Source organism: Mya arenaria, chromosome 3 (assembly GCF_026914265.1).
Source record: "Mya arenaria isolate MELC-2E11 chromosome 3, ASM2691426v1".
NCBI classification, from domain to species: domain Eukaryota; kingdom Metazoa; phylum Mollusca; class Bivalvia; order Myida; family Myidae; genus Mya; species Mya arenaria.
Window position 1 is genome coordinate 10,868,109 of NC_069124.1, and position 26,648 is coordinate 10,894,756.

A 26,648-nucleotide genomic window follows, 5' to 3' on the forward strand; every position below is an offset into this window, starting at 1 on the left:
TTATTTTACAATGGAGTGCTGCATATAAGGACATAGAGTATAGGTTGTCGTGTCCGGGCTGTAACTTTCTCTTGTATGGACAGATTTTAAATTAACTTGCCACATGTGTTCCACATACCAAGACGACGTGTCGCGTGCAAGACCCGTGTCACTACCTCAAAGGTCAAGGTCACACTTAGTGTTTATTCACAATGGAGTGCTGCATATAAGGACATAGGGTATAGGTTGTCATGTCCGGGCTGTAACTTTCTCTTGTATGGACAGATTTAAAAATAACTTGCCACATGTGTTCCACATACCAAGACGACGTGTCGCGTCCAAGACCCGTGTCCCTACCTCAAAGGTCAAGGTCACACTTAGTGTTTATTCACAAAGGAGTGCTGCATATAAGGACATAGGGTATAGGTTGTCGTGTCAGGGCTGTTACTTTCCCTTGTATGGTCAGATTTTAAAATCACTTGCTACATGTGTTCCACATACGAAGACGATGTGTCATGTGCAAGACCCATGTCCCTACCTCTAAGGTGAAAGATACACAAGTGTTTATTCACAAGGGAATTCTGAATATAAGGACATAACAGTGAAGGTTGTCAAGTATGGGTGGTATTTTTTATGTTCAGAGGCAATTTAAAATAACTTGCCATATGTATTTGACACGTAAAGGCAAGATCAACTTTTCATGTACTGACCTTGTTCGTAGGTCAATGTCACATTCGGGGGCATTCGTCTCATACTGTGACAGCTCTTGTTAAAAATGTAAAAAATATGCAGAATATTAAATCATACTATGCTTTCATGTAGTAAAATAAGTTTAGATTGAGATTTGACTTGAGTATATTTTTTTTATATTGCGGCCAGATCTCGCAAAGATTTAAAACATTTGCTGGAAAGCCCCATGTAAATCCAGTCTCTGACTTGAGAGATATATATAGGGTACATATATATATATGAAAAAACTGAAGCTAGAAAAAATCCACTAGATCAAATTTTAGCATAAAGGAAATGGCCTATATGTCAAATTTTAGCTTTATATGAAAATAATGCTGGTGTCAGATCTCCAAAAATACAAATTTCATATAAAAAAGGTGAATAAGAAATAACAAGAGCTGTCAAAGTAGGAGACAAATGCCATTCAGCTAATATGTCTACATTCATGAGCATATGCCAGACCTCATGATGGTTAACCTCAAGTGTGTGAGAGATGAAGTGTGAGGTAGGGACATAGGTCTTTCATGCAACACATTGCCTATATGTACCTAACACATGTGCCAATTTATTCTAAAATCCCTCCCTGCACAACCTACTCTATATGCCCTCTTTATGTGCCAAATGCATGTGCCAAGCAATTTTAAATCCTTCCATGCAAGAAATTTAAACTTATTGTATGCATATCTTGCTAAAAATCTAAATGTGACCTTGAACTTTCAGTTAAGGTCACTGGTCTTGCACATCACCTTTATGAACCGAACACATGTACTTATTTGTTTTCTAAACCCTTCCTGCATGACAAAATTACAGCCTGGACAAGACCAACTAAACTCAAGTTATGTGCATATATATGCAGCATTCAATAATGATACAATTGTAAGTTAAGTTCACCTAAGAAAGGAACATGGTTCTTGTATGCAACACAAACTTTTATGTACCAAACACATGTGCCAAGTAATTTTAAAACCCCTCCCTTTATGACAAAAGTTAAAGCCATGACCCAACCAACTAGACTCCAGGTGGATATATGAGGCATTCCATAATCATTCAACTGTGTGACCTTGAACTTTGAGGTATGTTGTGGGTCTTGCACAAGACACATTGCCTTTATGTACCAAACACTGCGGCAAAATAATATTAAAATCCTTCTGTGCATGACAAAGTTACAACCCAGACAAGAGCAACTATATCTATGTGCATATATGCAGCATTCCATAATGATTAAGCTCCAAGAGTGACCTTGAACTTTGAGGAAGGGTCATTGATCTTGCACGAGACACGTCGCCTTTTTGTACAAAATACAGGTGTCAGGTACTTTTAAAATCACTCTGTGCATGACAAAGTTACTGCCCCGTCAGAAAACGGACTGGTTGACTGTGATCTTTATATGCCCACCTTTGGGTTACAATCAAGATATGTGTTACCTATCTGCCCAATGCAGACCAATTTTTCAAGGGTGCTGGTTTTTCGCTGTTTTATAAGGCAATCGTGTAGTTGATCCCATGAATGTAAACATTTACTCTTATTTATCAATTAGTTGCCCACATGTGAACCAGTAAAATGAATCAGACCTTACTTGTAGTTTGACTTTATTATGAAATTCTTAAAACCACTATTAAAGCACAAACCAGCACAACATGTATAAGTATCAACTTAACATGTCCTGCTAAATACATAGAATTAACAATAACTTCATAGAATTAACAATAACTTCAATTAGATATTCACAAAGTTAATCTACAAATACACTTCTATCAAGAATTTGGTTTCTTTCTTGATGCAAATGGGTCCTCATCTTTGTGAATGAATGCTTGACCATATGACTCATCTGGGTCACTAAGAAGTTCAGTTCCTTCCAACAGTTCATCGTAAGTAAGAAACGAGAAGGGAGCTGATGTTTTATCATTGATTTCCTGAAAATCAGACAAAAACATCTTTTCTTTTTATATACATTATACAGTGATGAAACAGACAGTGTTGTCTTGACAGTTTTCATTCAATATATATCACATAAATGAATAGCTTTTATTTTCCATTTTTACCATATTAACCTATATTAATTAACTTGTTCAACTTAAAATTGCCTGTCACTTATAAGGATGGATGAATTGGACATAGGTGCCCATCTCTTATGAAAGAAAGGTTAGTTATTGGTTCTATGCTTTTTGAAGCCCTTTTGAGGGTGGTCAGTCCTGGATTTTATGCTAGGGAGTCTGTCCTGGGTTCTAGGTCCTATCAGAGAAGTCGGCCATTTCTGGGAGGTCAGTTCTGGGTTCTATGCCCTTTCAGGGAAGTCAGTTCTGGGTTCTATGCCCTTTCAGGAAGGTCAGTTCTGGGTTCTATGCCCTTTCAGGGAGGTCAGTTCTGGGTTCTATGCCCTTTCAGGGAGGTCAATTTTGGGTTTTAAGCCCTTTCAGGGAGGTCAGTTCTGGGTTCTATGCCCTTTCAGGTAGGTCAGTTTTGGGTGTTAAGCCCTTTCAGGGAGGACAGTTTTGGGTTCTATGCCCTTTCAGGAAGGTCAGTTCTGTGTTCTATGCCCTTTCAGGGAGGTCAGTTCTGGGTTCTATGCCCTTTCAGGGAGGTCAGTTCAAGGTAAAATGCCCTTTCAGGGAGGTCAGTCCTTGGCTGTATTCCCTATCAGGGTGGTCAGTCATGGGTATCTTGCCCTATCAAGGAGGTCAGTCCTGGGTATATATATGCCCAATCAGGGAGGTCAGTCCTGGAGACTTTGCCCTATCAGGGAGGTCACTCCTGGGTTCTAGGCCCCATCTGGGTCGTCAGTCCTGGAGTCCTTGCCCTATTAGGGTTGTCAGTCCTGAGTTCTATGCCCCATCAGGGAGGTCAGTCCTGGGTTCTGGGTCAATCAGGGAGGTCAGTCCTGGGTTCCTTGCCCTATCAGGATGGTCAGTCTTAGGTTCTTTGCCCTATCAGGGTGGTCAGTCCTGGGAGAGAAGACAGTCCTGAGTAAGTTGCCCTATCAGCAAGGTCAGTCCTGGGTTCATTGCCCAATCAGAGAGGTCAGTTCTGGGATAGAGGTCAGTCCTGAGTTTGTTGCCCTATATGAGGTCATTTCTGGGTAATAAGCCCTATCTGAGTAGTCAGTCCTGGGGTGTATGCCCTATCAGGGAGGTCAGTCCTGGGGTCGTTGCCAAATCAGAGAGGTCAGTCCTGGGAGAGGGGTCAGTCCTGAGTTTGTTGCCCTATCAGAAAGGTCAGTCCTGTGTTTGTTGCCCTATCAGAGAGGTCTGTCCTGGGTCTGTTGCCCTATCAGAGAAGTAAGTCCTAGGGTTGTTGCCATATCAGAGAGGTCAGTCCTGGGTTTGTTGCCCTATCAGAGAGGTAAGTCCTAGGTTCGTTGCCCTATCAGAGAGGTCAATCCTGGGTTTGTTGCCCTATCAGAGAGGTCATGTCTTGGTAATAAGCCCTATCTGGGTAGTCAGTCCTGGGGTGTATGCCCTATCAGGGAGGTCAGTCCTGAGTTTGTTGCCCTATCAGAGAGGTCAGTCCTGGGAGAGAGGTCAGTCCTGAGTTCATTGCCCTATAACAGAGGTCAGTCCTTGGTTCATTGGCCTATCAGAGAGGTCAATCCTAGGTTCATTGCCCTATCGGAGAGGTCAGTCCTGGGTTTGCCCTATCAGAGAGGTCAGTCCTTGGTTCATTGCCCTATCAGAGAGGTCAGTCCTTGGTTCATTGCCCTATCAGAGAGGTCAGTCCTGGGTTTGCCCTATCAGAGAGGTCAGTCCTTTGTTCATTGCCCTATCAGAGAGGTCAGTCCTTGGTTCATTGCCCTATCAGAGAAGTCAGTCCTGGGTTTGCCCTATCAGAGAGGTCAGTCCTGGGTTCGTTGCCCTATCAGAGAGGTCATTTTTGGGTATGCCCTATCAGGGTGGTTAGTTCTTGTTGTATGCCCTAACAGGGAGGTCAGTTCCGGCTTACATGTCCTCTCTTGACGCTTTCAGGAGAAACCCTTACATTTAAATGCAGAAAACTTTAAAGCATGATAAAGTAGGCTCGCACTTGAAGCTTTCATTGAAAACAAATAAAAGTAAATAAGTATTAACTATTTTTAAACGAATATCATCCAGTTCAATACCTTTCCCTCATCTTTTCTGTGAGCCACAGCAATACAGTGACCCTCGAGAAGTGTCTCCTGGAAGCCCCAGCCTCTCGTCCCCTCTCCATCTACATGTAGTGTTGTAGAGGTTACCATCTTGCCCTCCTCTGTCAAGGGGTCATGGAGGTCGAAGTTCAACCTTTTCACCTCAAACCCTATCCCGACACCCAGGGCTTTCACATAACTTTCCTTGAGGCACTGAATGAGAATGAATATATTTTTAATTTCTATCATAAGTACCCTTATAAGGTGATACAATGCAAATCGGTATGAAAGTTTCAAAAAGGTATATAACATCTTTCCAAAACAATTTGACAAGGATAAAAGGTGTCACTAAAGTGTCTTACATGTAACAAAATGTGTCACTAAAAGTGTCTTACATGTAAAAAAATGAGTCTTGCAAGTAACAAAATGTGTCTTTAATACATGAAACACATTCTGCCTTACATGTAACAAATTGTTTAAGCTTTTCCACAAAAATCTTCATCAAACAATACATGGACCTTATTACCCATAGTCTGTAAAATATGGCGAGTTGAGCTTCATCATCCTGCCCTTGTCGTATACATCGCCACTCTTCCTCTGTGAACTGGCGCTGCATTGTGTTGAAAAACTCGCTAATAGATCTTGCACCAACTGAAGATAAGACAAGATATTATTTTTCAAGGAACTAGAAATGTTATTAACAAAGATCAGAAATGCACTGTATTCACATAAAAAAACATAACAATGGAAACGATCCTTGTTTTTATAAAGTCCGCTAATGGACGATATAAGTTTTATCATTTCATTTTATTTTTGTTCCATAAACATCACATTTGCTATTAATATTGATATTAATCTTTTTCAATTCTATTTTCCACCTGAAACCAGTGAGTTGGTCATGAGAGAGACTCCAACCCTAGCCCCTCTAGTAGGGAATGGAACTTTTGTCCCTCTTAGTTGGACCCCTAGTCCCTCTATTTGGGATTGGATGCCTAGCAGGGTATTAGACCTTCAAGTGGGGATTGAACCCCCAGCCTCTTTAGTAGGGATTGGAACCCCTAGCTCCTCAAGTTGGACCCCCAGTCCCTCTAGTTGGACCCCAAGCTCCTTTAGTGAGGATTAGACCCCCTGCCACTCTAGTGGGAATTGGACCTCCAGTCCCTTTATTGTTCCTTTAATGGGGATTGGACCCCCAGCCCCTCTAGTAGAGATCGCACCCCTAGCCCCTCTAGTAGGGATTGGACCCCATCCCGTGTTGTAGGGATTGGACCCCCAACCCCTTTAGTTGGACCCCCGGTCCTTCTAGTGGGAATTGGACCCCCAGCCCCTCTAGTTGGAACCCCAGTCCCCCTAGTTGGTCCCCCAGGCCTTCCAGTAGGGATTGGACCCCCAGCCCCTCCAGTTGGACCCCAGCCCCTCTAGTTGGACCCAACCCCGATAGTTTGACCCCGAGACCCTCTAGTTGAACCCTCAGACCCTCTTGTTGGACCCTAGCCCCTCTATTTGGACCCTAGCCCATCTAGTTGGATCCCTAGCCCTTCTAGTTGGATCCCAACCCCTCTAATTGGACTCCCATTCCATTCAAGTGGGAGAGTTGGGTGAGAGGCTGAAGCCTACATGTATACCACCACTGCCGTTCCTTTATTGCAGGCAGGGATGTTTTTGCATGATGATACATACACTACCGGAATTGGAATCGAGAAATGTTTTTATTCATTTTGGACCAACCTTAACAACAAAAAAACTGATAAAAGTTTAAGGCTTGGAAATGAATGAACACTTCTATCAATGAATAACATCCTCAAAACTAATTATACTTAATGAGTCAAACTCTGACATATCAAATCAATTGTCAAAAGAACTGAATGCTACATTAGCACTGAACCCCAGAATCATTTTCTTGGGTGGCATAGCCATGAAAAAAACATTTTATATGTGAATAAATGCTCTTATCTTTAAATAACTAATTCAATTATCATCATATGGCTCTGTTTTCTTACAGCGTTCTTCTCCCACATTATGGGAGGAATTTACAGATAAAACAATATCCACACTTTAAGGTAACCAATGTTTTGTATGTTTGGTGACCACACATTATTTTAATGTCTGTGTAGAAAAAGGAAATATAAAAATATTATGAAAATAAGAGTATTAACAAGTTTATTTGGCTGTGAAACAAAGTAAATTTGGTCTTACCACATTAAATTTGAGTTGAAAAAACAGTTGGAATATCTGTGTTTGACATAACATTGTAATTCAGATATTTATTTTACATATCATTTATAAGAGTGCAATACCCTTTTAAATAATACAAAAATTATTCAATGCTGATAAAAGGCATCAGAACTTTGAACAGTATTACCAACTACAAACACAAATGTACATTAGATTACCTTAAAGCAACTGTGCACCAGATGATCAATTTGCAAGAAAAAATGAAAATTGTCGAAAACTGACTTAAACTTGGAATTAATGTGTACAATGCATTGAAAGTTACTAACTGAAGTACCACATAGTTTACAATTTATTTAAGTTTAGCAGTTATTTCATATTTTTCCATTAACAAAAGATTACTGGGTATGTCTACCTAGTAGAATGCATTCCTTATGCATTATTGGCTAGTCGATGTTATCATGTGATATTACCAAGTTAGGTATATAGCTTAAATATACCACTCATTTGGAGTAAGCCTTCATAGCACAGTGGATACAACACTGGACTGCAATTTTGGCGACACAGGTTCAAATCCGGTCTCTGACACAATCTTTTTTTTTACATTTTGGTACTTTTTTTACAATTATGATATCAAAGCGTTACACATTCTATTCAATAATTGTCCTGAGATTCGTTACAGAAAAAAATAATTTGGTGTCAATCTGGTGTACCGTCCCTTTAAAGCTGCACTCTCACAGATTAACCGATTTGACAAAAAAAATTGTCTTAGAATCATTCAATATTTGCGTAAATGTCTGGAAACCAGATGGACTGTTGACAAAATATCAGATCGCAAGTTTTCATATTTATTACTATTTTTATGCATAAAACTTTTTTTTTCTTAAAGCATTAGTAACATTTTAGCTTTTAAACATTAATTTTCGAATGTAAATATGAAAACTGCGCTATGATCTTTTGTCAACAGTCTTATATCAATGCTTTTCAGACATTTACACAAAATAGGCACATTCCAAGATGAAAAATTGTAAAGTTATCAAAATGGTCTATCTGTAAGAGTGCAGCTTTAAATATTGAGAAAGGCACTGTTTCAAAATGAATTAATGAACATTGCACCATCATTAATTATTTCATAAAATTGTTCAGGAATGTAATTTCATTAATTTGTCAGTACTAAAGATATGAGGTTTTGGGTGATCCATGAAATAATTATGTAAAGAATGACAAAAAATCAAAAAGTGTTAACCAAGAATTGCTTAAAACTAAATGTCAGATATTCTTTTCACCTCAGAGAAGTGCCCAAAAACATATTTTATTACAAATGGGATTGTCTTGGGATAAATTGTGATAAGAAAATGAAGTAAACAACAATAAATCATCAGGTATTGTAAACAAGAGAGCTATAATACAGGATTGTGGCAAGTTTGGGAGTACATGGGTGTAGCAAGTATCACAGTAAATGGGTGTAGCAAGTATGGCAGTACATGGGTGTAGCAAGTATGGCAGTAAATGGGTGTAGCAAGTATGAACGTACATGGGTGTAGCAAGTATGGCAGTAAATGGGTGTAGCAAGTATGGCAGTAAATGGGTGTAGCACGTATGGCAGTAAATGGGTGTAGCAAGTATGGCAGTAAATGGGTGTAGCAAGTATGACAGTAAATGGGTGTAGCAAGTATGGCAGTAAATGGGTGTAGCAAGTATGACAGTAAATGGGTGTAGCAAGTATGACAGTAAATGGGTGTAGCAAGTATGGCAGTAAATGGGTGTAGCAAGTATGACAGTAAATGGGTGTAGCAAGTATGGCAGTAAATGGGTGTAGCAAGTATGACAGTAAATGGGTGTAGCAAGTATGACAGTAAATGGGTGTAGCAAGTATAGCATTAAATGGGTGTAGCAAGTATGGCAGTAAATGGGTGTAGCAAGTATAGCAGTACATGGGTGTAGCAAGTATGGCAGTAAATGGGTGTAGCAAGTATGGCAGTAAATGGGTGTAGCAAGTATAGCAGTACATGGGTGTAGCAAGTATGGCAGTAAATTGGTGTAGCAAGTATGACAGTACAAGGGCATATCAAGTATGACAGCACAGGGGTGTAGCAAGTATGACAGTACATGGGTGTAGCAAGTATGACAGTACATGGGTGTAGCATGTATGGCAGTACAGGGGTGTGAAAAGTATGACAGTACATGGGTGTAGCAAGTATGACAGTACATGGGTGTAGCAAGTATGACAGTACATGGGTGTAGCAAGTATGACAGTAAATGGGTGTAGCAAGTATGGCAGTAAATGGCTACACGCAAGTATGACAGTACATTGGTGTAGCAAGTATGGCTGTAAGGTGAAACATTGTCAGTAAGGTGAAACATTGTAAGTAAGGTGAAACATTGTCAGTAGGTGAAACATTGTCAATAAGGTGAAACATTGTAGGTAAGGTGAAACATTTTAAGTAAGGTGAAACATTGTAAGATGGTGAAAAATTGTCAGAACAGTGAAAAATTGACGTAAGGTGAAACATTGTCAATAAGGGGAAACAATGTAAGCAAGGTGAAACACTGTCAATTAGGTGAAACATTATAAGTACGGAGAAACATTGTCAATAAGGTGAAACATTATAAGTTAGGTGAAACATTGTCAGTAAGGTGAAACATTGTAGGTAAGGTGAAACGTTGTCAGTAAGGTGAAACATGGTCAATAAGGTGAAACATTTTAAGTAAGGTGAAACATTGTAGGTAAGGTGAAACATTGTCAGTAAGGTGAAACATTGTAGGTCAGTTGAAACATTGTCAGTAAGGTGAACCATTGTCAATAAGGGAAACATTATAAGTAAGGTGAAACATTGTCAGTAAGGTGAAACATTGTCAATAAGGTGAAACATTATAAGTAAGGTGAAACATTGTAAGTAAGGTGAAACATTGTCAGTAAGGTAAAACATTGTCAGTAAGGTGAAACATTGTCAGTAAGGTAAAACATTGTCAGTAAGGTGAAACATTGTCAGTAAGGTGAAACACTGGCAATTAGGTGCAACATTATAAGTAAGGTGAAACATTATAAGTAAGGTGAAACATTGTAGGTAAGGTGAAACATTGTAAGTAAGGTGAAACATTGTAAGTAAGGTGAAACATTGTCAGTAAGGTGATACATTGTCAGTAAGGTAAAACATTGTCAGTAAGGTAAAACATTGTCAGTAAGGTAAAACATTATAAGTAAGGCGAAACATTGTAGGTAAGGTGAAACATTGTAAGTAAGGTGAAACATTGTAGGTAAGGTGAAACATTGTAAGTAAGGTGAAACATTGTAGGTAAGGTGAAACATTATAAGTAAGGTGAAACATTGTAGGTAAGGTGAAACATTGTAAGTAAGGTGAAACATTGTAAGTAAGGTGAAACATTGTCAGTAAGGTGAAACATTGTCAGTAAGGTGAAACATTGTCAGTAAGGTAAAACATTGTCAGTAAGGTAAAACATTGTCAGTAAGGTGAAACATTGTCAGTAAGGTAAAACATTGTCAGTAAGGTAAAACATTGTCAGTAAGGTGAAACATTGTCAGTAAGGTAAAACATTGTCAGTAAGGTAAAACATTGTCAGTAAGGTAAAACATTGTCAGTAAGGTGAAATATTGTAAGTAAGGTGAAACATTGTCAGTAAGGTAAAACATTGTAAGTAAGGTAAAACATTGTAAGTAAGGTGAAACATTGTCAGTAAGGTGAAACATTGTAAGTAAGGTAAAACATTGTAAGTAAGGTGAAATATTGTAGGTAAGGTAAAACATTGTCAGTAAGGTAAAACATTGTCAGTAAGGTAAAACATTGTAAGTAAGGTAAAACATTATAAGTAAGGTGAAACATTGTAAGTAAGGTGAAACATTGTCAGTAAGGTAAAACATTATAAGTAAGGTGAAACATTGTAAGTAAGGTGAAACATTTTAAGTAAGGTGAAACATTGTAAGATGGTGAAAAATTGTCAGAACAGTGAAAAATTGACGTAAGGTGAAACATTGTCAATAAGGGGAAACAATGTAAGCAAGGTGAAACACTGTCAATTAGGTGAAACATTATAAGTACGGAGAAACATTGTCAATAAGGTGAAACATTATAAGTTAGGTGAAACATTGTCAGTAAGGTGAAACATTGTAGGTAAGGTGAAACGTTGTCAGTAAGGTGAAACATGGTCAATAAGGTGAAACATTTTAAGTAAGGTGAAACATTGTAGGTAAGGTGAAACATTGTCAGTAAGGTGAAACATTGTAGGTCAGTTGAAACATTGTCAGTAAGGTGAACCATTGTCAATAAGGGAAACATTATAAGTAAGGTGAAACATTGTCAGTAAGGTGAAACATTGTCAATAAGGTGAAACATTATAAGTAAGGTGAAACATTGTAAGTAAGGTGAAACATTGTCAGTAAGGTAAAACATTGTCAGTAAGGTGAAACATTGTCAGTAAGGTAAAACATTGTCAGTAAGGTGAAACATTGTCAGTAAGGTGAAACACTGGCAATTAGGTGCAACATTATAAGTAAGGTGAAACATTATAAGTAAGGTGAAACATTGTAGGTAAGGTGAAACATTGTAAGTAAGGTGAAACATTGTAAGTAAGGTGAAACATTGTCAGTAAGGTGATACATTGTCAGTAAGGTAAAACATTGTCAGTAAGGTAAAACATTGTCAGTAAGGTAAAACATTATAAGTAAGGTGAAACATTGTAGGTAAGGTGAAACATTGTAAGTAAGGTGAAACATTGTAGGTAAGGTGAAACATTGTAAGTAAGGTGAAACATTGTAGGTAAGGTGAAACATTATAAGTAAGGTGAAACATTGTAGGTAAGGTGAAACATTGTAAGTAAGGTGAAACATTGTAAGTAAGGTGAAACATTGTCAGTAAGGTGAAACATTGTCAGTAAGGTGAAACATTGTCAGTAAGGTAAAACATTGTCAGTAAGGTAAAACATTGTCAGTAAGGTGAAACATTGTCAGTAAGGTAAAACATTGTCAGTAAGGTAAAACATTGTCAGTAAGGTGAAACATTGTCAGTAAGGTAAAACATTGTCAGTAAGGTAAAACATTGTCAGTAAGGTAAAACATTGTCAGTAAGGTGAAATATTGTAAGTAAGGTGAAACATTGTCAGTAAGGTAAAACATTGTAAGTAAGGTAAAACATTGTAAGTAAGGTGAAACATTGTCAGTAAGGTGAAACATTGTAAGTAAGGTAAAACATTGTAAGTAAGGTGAAATATTGTAGGTAAGGTAAAACATTGTCAGTAAGGTAAAACATTGTCAGTAAGGTAAAACATTGTAAGTAAGGTAAAACATTATAAGTAAGGTGAAACATTGTAAGTAAGGTGAAACATTGTCAGTAAGGTAAAACATTATAAGTAAGGTGAAACATTGTAAGTAAGGTGAAACATTATAAGTAAGGTGAAACATTGTCAGTAAGGTAAAACATTATAAGTAAGGTGAAACATTGTCAGTAAGGTAAAACATTGTAAGTAAGGTAAAACATTATAAGTAAGGTGAAACATTGTAAGTAAGGTGAAACATTGTCAGTAAGGTAAAACATTATAAGTAAGGTGAAACATTGTAAGTAAGGTGAAACATTATAAGTAAGGTAAAACATTGTCAGTAAGGTAAAACATTATAAGTAAGGTAAAACATTGTCAGTAAGGTAAAACATTATAAGTAAGGTAAAACATTGTCAGTAAGGTAAAACATTGTCAGTAAGGTAAAACATTATAAGTAAGGTGATACATTGTCAGTAAGGTGAAACATTGTCAGTAAGGTGAAACATTGTCAGTAGGGTAAAACATTGTCAGTAAGGTGAAACATTATAAGTAAGGTGAAACATTGTAAGTAAGGTGAAACATTGTCAGTAAGGTAAAACATTGTCAGTAAGGTAAAACATTGTCAGTAAGGTAAAACATTGTCAGTAAGGTAAAACATTGTAGGTAAGGTAAAACATTATAAGTAAGGTGAAACATTGTAGGTAAGGTGAAACATTATAAGTAAGGTGAAACATTGTCAGTAAGGTAAAACATTGTCAGTAAGGTAAAACATTGTCAGTAAGGTAAAACATTGTCAGTAAGGTGAAACATTATAAGTAAGGTGAAATATTGTAAGTAAGGTGAAACATTATAAGTAAGGTGAAACATTGTCAGTAAGGTGAAACATTATAAGTAAGGTGAAATATTGTAAGTAAGGCGAAACATTGTAAGTAAGTTGAAACATTGTCAGTAAGGTAAAACATTGTCAGTAAGGTGTTTCACCTTGTCAGTAAGGTAAAACATTATAAGTAAGGTGAAACATTATAAGTAAGGTGAAACGTTGTCAGTAAGGTAAAACATTGTAAGTAAGGTGAAACATTGAAAGTAAGGTGAAACATTGTCAGTAAGGTGATACATTGTCAGTAAGGTAAAACATTGTCAGTAAGGTAAAACATTGTCAGTAAGGTGTTTCACCTTGTCAGTAAGGTAAAACATTATAAGTAAGGTGAAACATTGTAAGTAAGGTGAAACATTGTCAGTAAGGTAAAACATTGTAAGTAAGGTGAAACATTGTCAGTAAGGTAAAACATTGTAGGTAAGGTGAAACATTGTCAGTAAGGTGATACATTGTCAGTAAGGTGATACATTGTCAGTAAGGTAAAACATTATCAGTAAGGTAAAACATTGTCCATTAGTGAAACATTGTAAGTAAGGTGAAACATTGTCAGTAAGGTGAAACATTGTAGGTAAGGTGAAACATTGTCCATTAGTGAAACATTGTCAGTAAGGTGAAACATTGTAGGTAAGGTGAAACATTGTAAGGTAAAACATTGTCCATTAGTGAAACATTGTCAGTAAGGTGAAACATTGTCCATTAGTGAAACATTGTCAGTAAGGTGAAACATTGTCCATTAGTGAAACATTGTCAGTAAGGTGAAACATTGTCCATTAGTGAAACATTTTAAGTAAGGTGAAACATTGTCCATTAGTGAAACATTGTCAGTAATGTGAAACATTGTCCATTAGTGAAACATTGTCAGTAAGGTGAAACATTGTCCATTAGTGAAACATTGTAAGTAAGGTGAAACATTGTCCATTAGTGAAACATTGTAAGTAAGGTGGAACATTTTAAGTAAGGTAAGTAAGGTGAAACATTGTAAGTAAGGTGAAACATTGTCAGTAAGGTGAAATTTCAAGTTGTCAGTAAGGTGAAACATTTGTCAGTAAGGTAAAACATTGTAAGTAAGGTGAAACATTATAAGTAAGGTTAAACATTATAAGTAAGGTGAAACATTATAAGTAAGGTGAAACATTGTAAGTAAGGTGAAACATTGTCAGTAAGGTGAAACATTGTAAGTAAGGTGAAACATTGTCAGTAAGGTGAAACATTATAAGTAAGGTGAAATATTGTAAGTAAGGTGAAACATTGTCGGTAAGGTAAAACATTGTCAGTAAGGTAAAACATTATAAGTAAGGTGAAACATTGTAAGTAAGGTGAAACATTGTCAGTAAGGTGATACATTGTCAGTAAGGTAAAACATTGTCAGTAAGGTGAAACATTGTAAGTAAGGTGATACATTGTAAGTAAGGTGATACATTGTCAGTAAGGTGAAACATTGTCAGTAAGGTGATACATTGTAAGTAAGGTGAAACATTATAAGTAAGGTGAAACATTGTAAGTAAGGTGATACATTGTCAGTAAGGTGAAACATTGTAAGTAAGGTGAAACATTGTCAGTAAGGTGATACATTGTCAGTAAGGTAAAACATTGTCAGTAAGGTAAAACATTGTCAGTAAGGTAAAACATTATAAGTAAGGCGAAACATTGTACGTAAGTTGAAACATTGTCAGTAAGGTAAAACATTGTCAGTAAGGTAAAACATTGTCAGTAAGGTAAAACATTATAAGTAAGGTGATACATTGTCAGTAAGGTGAAACATTGTCAGTAAGGTAAAACATTAAAACATTGTCAGTAAGGTAAAACATTGTCAGTAAGGTAAAACATTATAAGTAAGGCGAAACATTGTAAGTAAGTTGAAACGTTGTCAGTAAGGTAAAACATTGTCAGTAAGGTGTTTCACCTTGTCAGTAAGGTAAAACATTATAAGTAAGGTGAAACATTGTCAGTAAGGTGAAATTTCAAGTAAGGTAAGTAAGGTGAAACATTGTAAGTAAGGTGAAACATTGTCAGTAAGGTGAAATTTCAAGTTGTCAGTAAGGTGAAACATTTGTCAGTAAGGTAAAACATTGTAAGTAAGGTGAAACATTATAAGTAAGGTTAAACATTATAAGTAAGGTGAAACATTATAAGTAAGGTGAAACATTGTAAGTAAGGTGAAACATTGTCAGTAAGGTGAAACATTGTAAGTAAGGTGAAACATTGTCAGTAAGGTGAAACATTATAAGTAAGGTGAAATATTGTAAGTAAGGTGAAACATTGTCGGTAAGGTAAAACATTGTCAGTAAGGTAAAACATTATAAGTAAGGTGAAACATTGTAAGTAAGGTGAAACATTGTCAGTAAGGTGATACATTGTCAGTAAGGTAAAACATTGTCAGTAAGGTGAAACATTGTAAGTAAGGTGATACATTGTAAGTAAGGTGATACATTGTCAGTAAGGTGAAACATTGTCAGTAAGGTGATACATTGTAAGTAAGGTGAAACATTATAAGTAAGGTGAAACATTGTAAGTAAGGTGATACATTGTCAGTAAGGTGAAACATTGTAAGTAAGGTGAAACATTGTCAGTAAGGTGATACATTGTCAGTAAGGTAAAACATTGTCAGTAAGGTAAAACATTGTCAGTAAGGTAAAACATTATAAGTAAGGCGAAACATTGTACGTAAGTTGAAACATTGTCAGTAAGGTAAAACATTGTCAGTAAGGTAAAACATTGTCAGTAAGGTAAAACATTATAAGTAAGGTGATACATTGTCAGTAAGGTGAAACATTGTCAGTAAGGTAAAACATTAAAACATTGTCAGTAAGGTAAAACATTGTCAGTAAGGTAAAACATTATAAGTAAGGCGAAACATTGTAAGTAAGTTGAAACGTTGTCAGTAAGGTAAAACATTGTCAGTAAGGTGTTTCACCTTGTCAGTAAGGTAAAACATTATAAGTAAGGTGAAACATTATAAGTAAGGTGAAACGTTGTCAGTAAGGTAAAACATTGTAAGTAAGGTGAAACATTGAAAGTAAGGTGAAACATTGTCAGTAAGGTGATACATTGTCAGTAAGGTAAAACATTGTCAGTAAGGTGTTTCACCTTGTCAGTAAGGTAAAACATTATAAGTAAGGTGAAACATTGTAGGTAAGGTGAAACGTTGTCAGTAAGGTAAAACATTGTCAGTAAGGTGTTTCACCTTGTCAGTAAGGTAAAACATTATAAGTAAGGTGAAACATTGTAAGTAAGGTGAAACATTGTAAGTAAGGTGAAACATTGTAAGTAAGGTGAAACATTGTCAGTAAGGTAAAACATTGTAAGTAAGTTGACACATTGAAAGTAAGGTGAAACATTGTCAGTAAGGTGATACATTGTCAGTAAGGTAAAACATTGTCAGTAAGGTGTTTCACCTTGTCAGTAAGGTAAAACATTATAAGTAAGGTGAAACATTGTAGGTAAGGTGAAACGTTGTCAGTAAGGTAAAACATTGTCAGTAAGGTGTTTCACCTTGTCAGTAAGGTAAAACATTATAAGTAAGGTGAAACATTGTAAGTAAGGTGAAACATTGTCAGTAAGGTAAAACATTGTAAGTAAGTTGAAACGTTGTCAGTAAGGTAAAACATTGTCAGTAAGGTGTTTCACCTTGTCAGTAAGGTAAAACATTATAAGTAAGGTGAAACATTGTAAGTAAGGTGAAACATTGTCAGTAAGGTAAAACATTGTAAGTAAGGTGAAACATTGTCAGTAAGGTAAAACATTGTAGGTAAGGTGAAACATTGTCAGTAAGGTGATACATTGTCAGTAAGGTGATACATTGTCAGTAAGGTGATACATTGTCCATTAGTGAAACATTGTCAGTAAGGTGAAACATTGTCCATTAGTGAAACATTGTCAGTAAGGTGAAACATTGTCCATTAGTGAAACATTGTCAGTAAGGTGAAACATTGTAAGTAAGGTGATACATTGTCCATTAGTGAAACATTGTCAGTAAGGTGATACATTGTCCATTAGTGAAACATTGTCAGTAAGGTGAAACATTGTAAGTAAGGTGAAACATTGTCAGTAAGGTAAAACATTGTAGGTAAGGTGAAACATTGTCAGTAAGGTGAAACATTGTCCATTAGTGAAACATTGTCAGTAAGGTGAAACATTGTAAGTAAGGTGATACATTGTCCATTAGTGAAACATTGTCAGTAAGGTGATACATTGTCCATTAGTGAAACATTGTCAGTAAGGTGAAACATTGTAAGTAAGGTGAAACATTGTCCATTAGTGAAACATTGTCAGTAAGGTGAAACATTGTAAGTAAGGTGAAACATTGTCAGTAAGGTGAAACATTGTCAGTAAGGTGAAACATTGTCAGTAAGGTGAAACATTATAAGTAAGGTGAAATATTGTAAGTAAGGTGAAACATTGTCAGTAAGGTGAAACATTGTCAGTAAGGTGAAACATTGTCAGTAAGGTGAAACATTATAAGTAAGGTGAAATATTGTAAGTAAGGTGAAACATTGTCAGTAAGGTGAAACATTGTCAGTAAGGTGAAACATTGTAAGTAAGGTGAAACATTGTAGGTAAGGATTTCATTTTAGTACCTAAGACATGTACAATTGTAATTCATGTTATCAGTTCATTAAATCTTTTCATGAACATAAAATACAAAACCTAGCACCTCAAAAAGTTTACTGGGCACAGTTTCAAAGAAATTCTTCTTATCACCTTTAAAATCTTGTCTATAAATTATCGTTTACATCAGAAATTTATCATACGTGTATTTCTTTATAAGTGTTGGCACTGTGCTATTATTTCAAGTCCACTAAGGTTTCTCTCCAATCTCAGTCCCTATCTCACACCACAGACCTATCATGTCTTCACAAATGTATTGTTTTTCAGCCAAAAAAGATTACCATTTAATGCCTAATTTGACATCATTTCCTCCAGTGATAACTACCACTCTTCAAGTACATAAACGCACCACAGCCTACCCTCTTCATTGCTAAGAACCCAAGAAACTGTCTCCCCTTTCTGTTACCTGGACATCCTAACTGACCCATGAGCCCCGCTACTTCAGTAGCAATTAACTGTAAATGGTTTATGATCAATCCTCAAAATCAAAGAGATTTCTACCCTTATCAAACTCTAACTCTGACTAATTTCCATGAGAATATCATGTCAATTTTTCACCATGAAGGTTTAGGAAAAGTTTCCCAAGTGGAAGAGGGCATTGATTAGAAGTAGTTCAGTTACGATGATGAAACATATTTTCAAGAAGGAACTACTTGGAATCGGCGTTTACCGTACTGATGCAAAAACACCCACAAGAGGCAATGTACATGCATCCTGAAGGAATCATATTATGACATTTATTTTATTACATTATGCGGTGTTATGTTGCTGAATGTTGTGTAATTTTGTGTAATATGTCATGTAATGTCGTAAAGCCATAATGAAAATCTTATTTTATTGACGAAGAGAGTGCCATACTGCATAACTGAAGTCAATATCATAAATTTACCTAAAGAAAAGATAAATGACACCAAAAAACATAAACTTGCAAACCCTTAAGATATGCAGGGCAAATAAAAAACACATGAGAACACAGTAAGCCTTACTACCTGTAAAATTATATGTCAATTGTGTTGGGTATCATGTGGACATATATATATATATATATATATATATATACATACGGTACTAAGTTTGTGAATATCTTAAAGCTTTGTTTCTAGTTATAAAATGGCTTAGTAAGTTGAATTCAATGCTACCCAGCTACTACAACCAACCTGCAATTACAATAGCTCAACTTTCTCTTTCTTGAAAAACCAACATCAACATGTGAATAAGAATTTCATTCAAAAACTAGAAGAAAAAAAACCAGACCAACAAGCAAATAAGAATTTCATTCAAATACTGTGAACTTAATTTAACATTTGACATAAACTTTTCTTTTATATCCATTTCCACTGTGTGTGCTGTAAGTATGTAGTAGCTTCATTCACAGGTGCAGCGTAAAGCATTGCCATGGTTATTTGAATGTTAACAAACCATGTCAAACCATTATCAGTAATGTCATAGATGCACCAAATCTACACCAAAATCACTGCATTCAGGTACATTCTTTCAAGTTTTAATAGTTTATTTATGCTGCAATTCCTTGTGAACTGCATCAGATTACCGCCAATGACAAAAACATGGGCATAAAACATGGGTAGTAGGATATCATTGTCAGGCTTAAAGAACATGCAAATATTCAAGGTCAACCTCATCAGGTGGGTTTAAAAAATAACCACAAACATGTTTGCAAAATGTATATATCATTATAAGTTTATTTGCTAATTTATGTTTTTTGTTTCGATTTTTGGAGCAAAGTTTTTAAAGCTTTAATAGTCTTGCTTACACTCCACATAATCGCTCTGTCATTGTCATACACTGTAGCTTGGTAGAAGCAAATGTTTAACAGCCAAGAGTTGAATCTATACATAATGGAGTCATGGTTCTTGCACAATGCAATCTATGACAATAACAGTGTCAACTAATTCTGATTCTGACAAATAATTTTCAAGATACATGTGTAATAAGCTGCCAACTTATTGCCATATCCTTACATAAATATATACATGTATATAAAATAACAATTTTAATTTTGAACGATGGTAAAGAAGAACAAGCACTTTTTTAGATCAAAACTAGAAACTTATAGAGCCTTAGAGCAGATAATAAGATCAAGTAAGAACTAGTAATAAAAAGAGACTCGTGTTGATAATGACCAGCAGTGTGGGATCTATAAATTTATATGGGTGGTTTTCAAAATAATGAGGCAAAAGTGTGACATAGGGGTTGAAAATTCAAACCCAGTTTTCATGATTGTCACCTATTTTACATGAAAGCAAATACTTCAAATTACACAGAAACAACTTTGGGAAAGTATCAGGAAATACAAATAAAAAAATATTTTGACCTTAAATCCAAATATTGCATACATTTCTTACAATATGGTTGATTTATAAAAGTGTCTTATGACAAGAACCTTGCATAAATCATATGCTTTTTCTGAATTATATAATCAGTAATTGGTACCTGTGTGTAGTCATGTGCATAATAACTCAGTTGTTTAAGAAAAATATAAAAAAATCAACACATTTTGTTTAAATTTGAAACCAAAAATTAATTGTTACCTCACAAAGTTTTTGCTGTAATTAAAACAAGAATCAAATAAGGGAAAAATCTACATTTACCTCACCTTATGTATCTTTATAGACCACATACCAAATTTCAAGAAAGTATTGTAACTTACAATTGCCAAATTTTTCATTTCAAAATTGAACTATTTTTTGGTGCACAGGGGACACATATTGAAAGCCAATATAATATGCATTATTATTCACTTTCATGTTAATAAAATAATGATTTGTGATCAACTTAAGACATTTCTGTGTATAAGATAGAGTGTGTTCCTCAAAATTTCTTCAGTATCACATTTTTCACAACAATTTCCTCAAAATTCAACAGCATGTAATGATGCAAATGGAAAATAGTGGCTAAGAGAACAACTTACAGCAAAAAATCACATATAACATTTATTACTTCATATTGAGTCTAAAAATAAGAAAATATCATCAATGGTAATATAAAGTACTAGAATTCATACATGTTTAATACTTTGTTAAATAATGGAAAGGGTGCACAGGGGACAAATCATAATGCAAGTAATATTTTTTAATTATGTAATTATTTTTGTAACTTAACTTTTCCTGGTAAACATTTTTACAATAAGAGGAACTGTACTTTCAGTAAAGCTTGAAACAATACTGTAAATGTTTGAAAGATTATATTATAGCCTACAAAACTAAATTTCTAAACAATGGAATAAAATATGTCCACAGAGTGGAATAAAGATTTTGGTATCAATGTACCTGTTACCATTAAACACTTATGTGAACATGTCTAAATTTCAAAGATGCCTCTTTGCCTTTGGCATCCTACTCAATAGAATAGTATCTTTTTTATTAGGCATTATTCAAGAATTAAATTCAAGAAAATTCTCAACTTTTGGTTTCCACAAGGATTTAAATTCACCTGGCTTTGACATGGTTTTACTTTGGTCCATTTTTAGGCGCTCAAATTGTCAAAGACTTTTCTTGCAACTCCACATATTCTGAGCATTGCTTGTGTATACTAGCTGCCTTTTTATTTTTTTCCTGATTTAGTTGGTTTGCCTACTTTTCTTATGACTATGACTGACAGACATCACCAATTGTGTAATTTTCTACACCATGACTTATTTTAAGACCTTCACTTTGGTGTGGCATTCTTTACCAGACGGTCAATTGTGGAGGCCCATGCCATGGAATCCCTCCGAAGGGGTTGTTTTGCATGTTGTGCTTTTTCTGAACTGATGCTGCTTCAACTGTGTGTATTCATACCTTCTCATTTTAACCTTTCTCCTTTTATTCTGTCTGTCATTTTCTGGACTTTTGTTGTTTCCTCATTTCGCTTCATTTCATTTCTTCTCTGTCCCTGCTTCTTTAGTTTCTCCTTTTCTTTTATTTGTAAATCATATATAGAATCTATTTGTCCTCTTTCTTAGCGTTTGAGCAATACCTGGCAAATTCTGCTCTTTTTCTCAGTATCTCGATCTCTGTCATACATTTTCTGCAACTTTTGATCTTTCCTAAGTCATTCTCTGCACTTCCTAGACTTCATTGTGTTAATGTTTTCAACAGTCTTTTCTTCATTTGCTTTCATATTTTCTATGTGATCTCTTTGGAAAAGGAAGCTTAACTACAAGCTTTTCCACTAGGGTACTTATTTCCTGTACAAAATTATAATCTGGTATATTTGCTATCCATATGAAAAAAATTGTCCCCTGTGCACTGAATTGAAGCATATAATACCTTGCACATATAAAAGCATTACATGAATAATTTCAATTTGATTTGATGTTTTTTAATTGTCATGATAAAATCAAAATAGAATATTTAAACAAAATATGTTATCTTATGTGCCTCAATACTGAAACTGTATTTAAATTAATTTGATAAACCTTTAAAAGTAAACATTTAATGGCTTTATAATTAAATAATAAAAAAAGTATTTATAACACACTTACCATCAAGTTGCTAAACTATCAAGTGATGTCTAAATATAACATACAGATTTCTCAGAATGTGGAAATAGCACCATATTTGTTAGTTTATGACATTTTATTGAAATCTGCTAAAACAGGGTGCACAGGGGACATTGCTTTAAACCATGCAGATGCTTCAAATCTCTGTATGTGAGAGGCTGAAAACTGTTTTTGCATCTGTTGTAACTTTCTTTGCTGGGAAATACAGCAGAATACCATTTTATTGAAGAAATTATAGAAATCTGACAACTAACAACCGAAAAGGTGCACAGGGGACATTTTGGGGTAATAAGTCATGCATCTGAGTTACAGACAAAATAATGTATGAAATAATAAAACTATGTTATTTATATAAAGCTGGCAGGTTCAAGTTATTAAAATAACATAGTAATTTAATATAAATAGTGCTTAAATGGAATGGTAGTGTTCTCAATGTGAATCAAATATTCTATCTTCTTTTTTAAATGAATGGGGGTCCGTCAAATGACATTAAAATTTGGTTAAAATAATACATATTTTTTTTATTTGAAGTATGTTTTTTAAAATGAGAAAGAGTAAAGTTACATAAAAAACAATAAAAAAGTACTATATCATTCAGTTTCAAAAAATAAAACACATTTGAATAAAGGTCTTCATGTAAAATGTCACACTTTAATTGGGTGCACAGGGGACAAATTTAGCAACATATTCTAACATGATAATTTTTTTGCTGATTGAGCCATTCATTTGAAACTCAACAATTTTCTTAACATGATTGATTGGCCTGCTAACACTTTCCAAAAGTGAAAGGAATAAAAGTTAGGAGAGATAAAAGAAAAAGCCTCATTATTTTGAAAACCACCCATATCGGACTGGTGTCTGTAGACTACCTTAGAGGTCCCAGTTTAAATCTAAAGCCTTGTCACTTTTTTTCCCCATTATCATGATATCTGTACTGGTTTCTAACATGAAGACAAGCAAGATGTCATGGCAATTTAAGTATCAGGATTTTCTATCAATCCTTATTTGAACTCCAGATTTACTCACCAAGTTATCTATGCCTATGTTGATATATGTCTTGAGTCTGATACTCAAGGCTCATAACTGCATCTTTAAATTTGCAAAAATTGCTTTTCAACGAGCAATTCTGGTATTTGTTTCTGTGTCTGAAAAGATTTCCATTCCATTATTAACAAATCTTTTGTTGAAATATTTTTATTATATATATTTTTTAATATTTAATGATTCACCTTTCTGACAATGACACAAGTCATTCTAAAAAGTTGTTTTACCTTTGTGAAAACCTGGTTAAGAATATAAAAATGTGCCTGTCAAAAGAAAAAAAAGAAAAAAAAAAGGTCAATCAAGGGCCATAATTTGTATTTAGGGTTTAAATGGAGTTAAGTAACCTATTGTAAGATGGTCGTCATTAATTGTGTGAAGTATTAGGTCAATTGAATCGAAAAGTACCAGTATAGAAGCTTTTTTTTATTAAAATCCAAACTTGCCCAACAACTTCAATCTGCCCTTAAACTTTAACCTAAGTTCCTAAGTCAATCAGGGGCCATAACTTGTATTAAGGATAATATGGAGTTATGTAACCTCATTGTGTGATGGTCCTGAACAACTGTGTGAAGTATTAAGTCAATTGAATGAATGGTATAGAAGTTATTAATCAATATCCCAACCTGCCTTAAAACTTTAACCGAAGTTCCAAAGTCAATCAGAGGCCATAATTTGTATAAAGGATAATATGGAGTTATCTAACCTCATTACATGATGGCCCTGAACAAGTTTGTGAAGTATTAAGACAATTGAATGAAGGGTATTGGACTTATAAGAGAAAATCCAAACTAGCCCAACAACTTCAATCTGCCCTTAAACTTTAACCTAAGTTCCTAAGTCAATCAGGAGCCATAACTTGTATTAAGGATAATATGGAGTTATGTAACTTTATTGAATGATGGTCCTGAACAACTGTGTGAAGTACTAAATCAATTGAAAGACCGGTTTAGAAGTTATTAATAAATATCCCAACCTGCCCTAAAACTTTAACCTAAGTTCCATAGTCAATCAGGGGCCATAATTTGTAGAAAGGGTAATATGGAGTTATCTAACCTCGTTATGCGATGGCCCTCAACAACTGTGTGAAGTATTAAGCACATGGAATGAAGGATGTTGGACTTATCAGTGAAAATCCCAACTTGCCCTAAAACTTCAACCGGACGCCGACGCTGGGGCGAGTAGTATAGCCCTCCTTATTCTTAGAATAGTCGAGCTAAAAATCTTCATTTAAGGATTCTTCTTTGAGTCTTATCTTAAGTTTTTTGTTTATAACCAGTAGGACTCTTAAGTAAACACTGACCTGGAGCACTCAGTTTCATCACATCGACCCCCACATTCCCCAATGTGTCCCCAGCCAGCACAACCAGATTGCCATGGTGAGAAACGTTAAAACTGAGTCCCTGCACACCTTCAGGTAAGGTGTTAGTCAGGAATGGCTTGCCTTTGTCTGTGCGAGATAGGTGGATGTCCTTGTATGAAATCTTTGTTACTCGGTGGATCATCTTTCGTAGCATCAGCCTCCCAACCTGTGTTAACAAAATGTACTTGCATATTTCAAATCTCAGTTTATACTATATATCTTAGCTCCTGTTAGAATACCTATATTAACTAATAAAGAATCACACTAATCTATTTCATGTAAAGAAATCAGTAATGGTGATCATTTGATGTCAACCAATCATTAACATTTGTAACATGTCATGCTAAAGTAATTGACATGTCAAACACAAAAAAATCAATCTTACCATGGAAGCTTTAGCATCTCTCTTAAAGACAAACTTGCCGATGCGCTGTTTCTCCTCTGGTTGGACACACTGGGCAGCTCGTATCCACTCCGACTGCATAGGCTTCCAACTCCCACTGTCAAACACCCAGCGAACACTGCTCATACTACCCCTCAATGCACGCATCAGCTGAATGAATATAAATCAAAATAAGGAAAACACAATAACAGACCATGGAGTTTGTTTGTTTAAGGAAATGTAATTAAATTAAATCTTTAATATTCTTAAATTCAACTAACTAGACAATGATCCTATCAATACAGTTATTTTATGTACCCTCACTACATTGAAAACAGGTTTCTGGGTCAGAACTCGGCTGTCTCTGGCAAGCTCTGAATAATATTCAACAGCATTAACACAAATTTTCTAGAATTTCTATATGGGTCCATGTTTATATAAAAAGGCTAAACACAATACAACTACTGGATATGCTTCACAAAGTAGTCTATCCAGAGCTTGCCAAAGATGGCCAAGCATTTATTTTAAAGAATTTTGTCGAAAGGACACTTAAAATGACATGTAGAGCACATATGGTGGCTGTATTTTAATGGATTGAATCTATTAGTTAAACTTACTAGTAAAATTGTGCGCTTGTTAGATGTAGAATTTATTAAAATTTGGACTGAAAGCGGTGTATGCATATGAAACATCTCTTGATCCAGTTTGGTGATTTTTTATGTACTCTATTATAATGCTAAAGGTTATTCAATATTCAACTTTGTTTGTATGTGAAAACATTGGTGAAAAAAATCATGCATTGTTGTTTTACATGTAGTTCTTAATATCATGATGTGACAGCAAAAAGTTTTTCATTTGGGTGAAGCGCACTATATCCGAATGCCGACAGTGTCCGAACCTATGTCCGTTCGTACTTGTCAAAATAAATTGACTTTGGCTTTAATTTCAGAAAGAGCGTCAACAAGGTTCGTTTTGATATTTTATAAGTATATCATATGGGACAGAAATATTTACCTTTAAGTCATAATTGTACAACAAACTTTGTTAAAACATATTTGTTGTTGATCTAAGTAGCACACCACACTTTTTAAAGAAAAGGTAACAGACAACATTTTACTGTTGTATTGGCACCAAAGAGTTGCCTTTGGATTTTGTCTCTACATGTTTTTCAATATTGCTAATACAGAAAAAAAAACAGCACAGCGGGGTTAAAGAATACATTTCTCAGGTAAATGTATCAATTATAGACTTTGTAAATCGGAAACTACTTAAGCTTTTTGCATACGAACTCAGTCAATATGATACAGATGTAATGTTTTTGAACGCAATAACACAATATGTCACTGGGATGTGTTCTTAACACTTATAAGCCGATTATTTTCACTGTTCCTTTCATTTTTTTCTTTCGCCAAAAACGCGAATCTTTCAACAATTATTTTAGAACAAAGATATGGTTACTGGATGGTTAACTTTATGAGAATTATTATGCCAGTAGTAAATTAATTCCACCTTCTTTGTCATAATCAGCAACCTATGTTTATACTGCCATGTTTATAACTGTCTTATCTATGTAATGCAAATAGTTGTTGTTAATGTTGTTGTTTTTGTTATTCTTAGTCTTGTTCT

At 35.1% G+C, this 26,648-nt stretch overlaps 1 protein-coding gene across 2 annotated transcripts; it reads right to left on the reverse strand.

The window, feature by feature from the left end:
• Positions 1-2,109: 2,109 nt before the first annotated feature.
• Positions 2,110-26,120, reverse strand: LOC128228298 (L-aminoadipate-semialdehyde dehydrogenase-phosphopantetheinyl transferase-like). 2 transcript variants are annotated; one of them, XM_052939526.1, is made up of 6 exons: positions 25,341-25,523; positions 25,026-25,193; positions 24,581-24,806; positions 5,334-5,458; positions 4,802-5,020; positions 2,110-2,621 (listed from the first exon to the last, which is right to left on the reverse strand). In XM_052939526.1, exons 2-6 carry the CDS (start codon positions 25,188-25,190, stop codon positions 2,463-2,465), a joined length of 894 nt encoding a protein of 297 aa, XP_052795486.1. In that variant the 5' UTR covers positions 25,191-25,193; positions 25,341-25,523; the 3' UTR covers positions 2,110-2,462. The 2 variants fall into 2 exon arrangements, with proteins under 2 accessions (XP_052795486.1, XP_052795487.1); XM_052939527.1 differs by lacking the exon at positions 25,341-25,523 and adding an exon at positions 26,037-26,120 and having other exon boundaries at positions 2,111-2,621.
• Positions 26,121-26,648: the final 528 nt, after the last annotated feature.

Excerpts from the sequence above, each read along its gene's own strand:
- LOC128228298 (XM_052939526.1), bottom strand. The coding sequence starts at position 25,190 with ATGCGTGCATTGAGGGGTAGTATGAGCAGTGTTCGCTGGGTGTTTGAC. Across the intron at positions 24,807-25,025 it reads GAGATGCTAAAGCTTCCATG|GTTGGGAGGCTGATGCTACG; the intron begins GTAAGATTGATT and ends TTGTTAACACAG. Across the intron at positions 2,622-4,801 it reads ACAGAAAAGATGAGGGAAAG|GAAATCAATGATAAAACATC; the intron begins GTATTGAACTGG and ends TCTGATTTTCAG.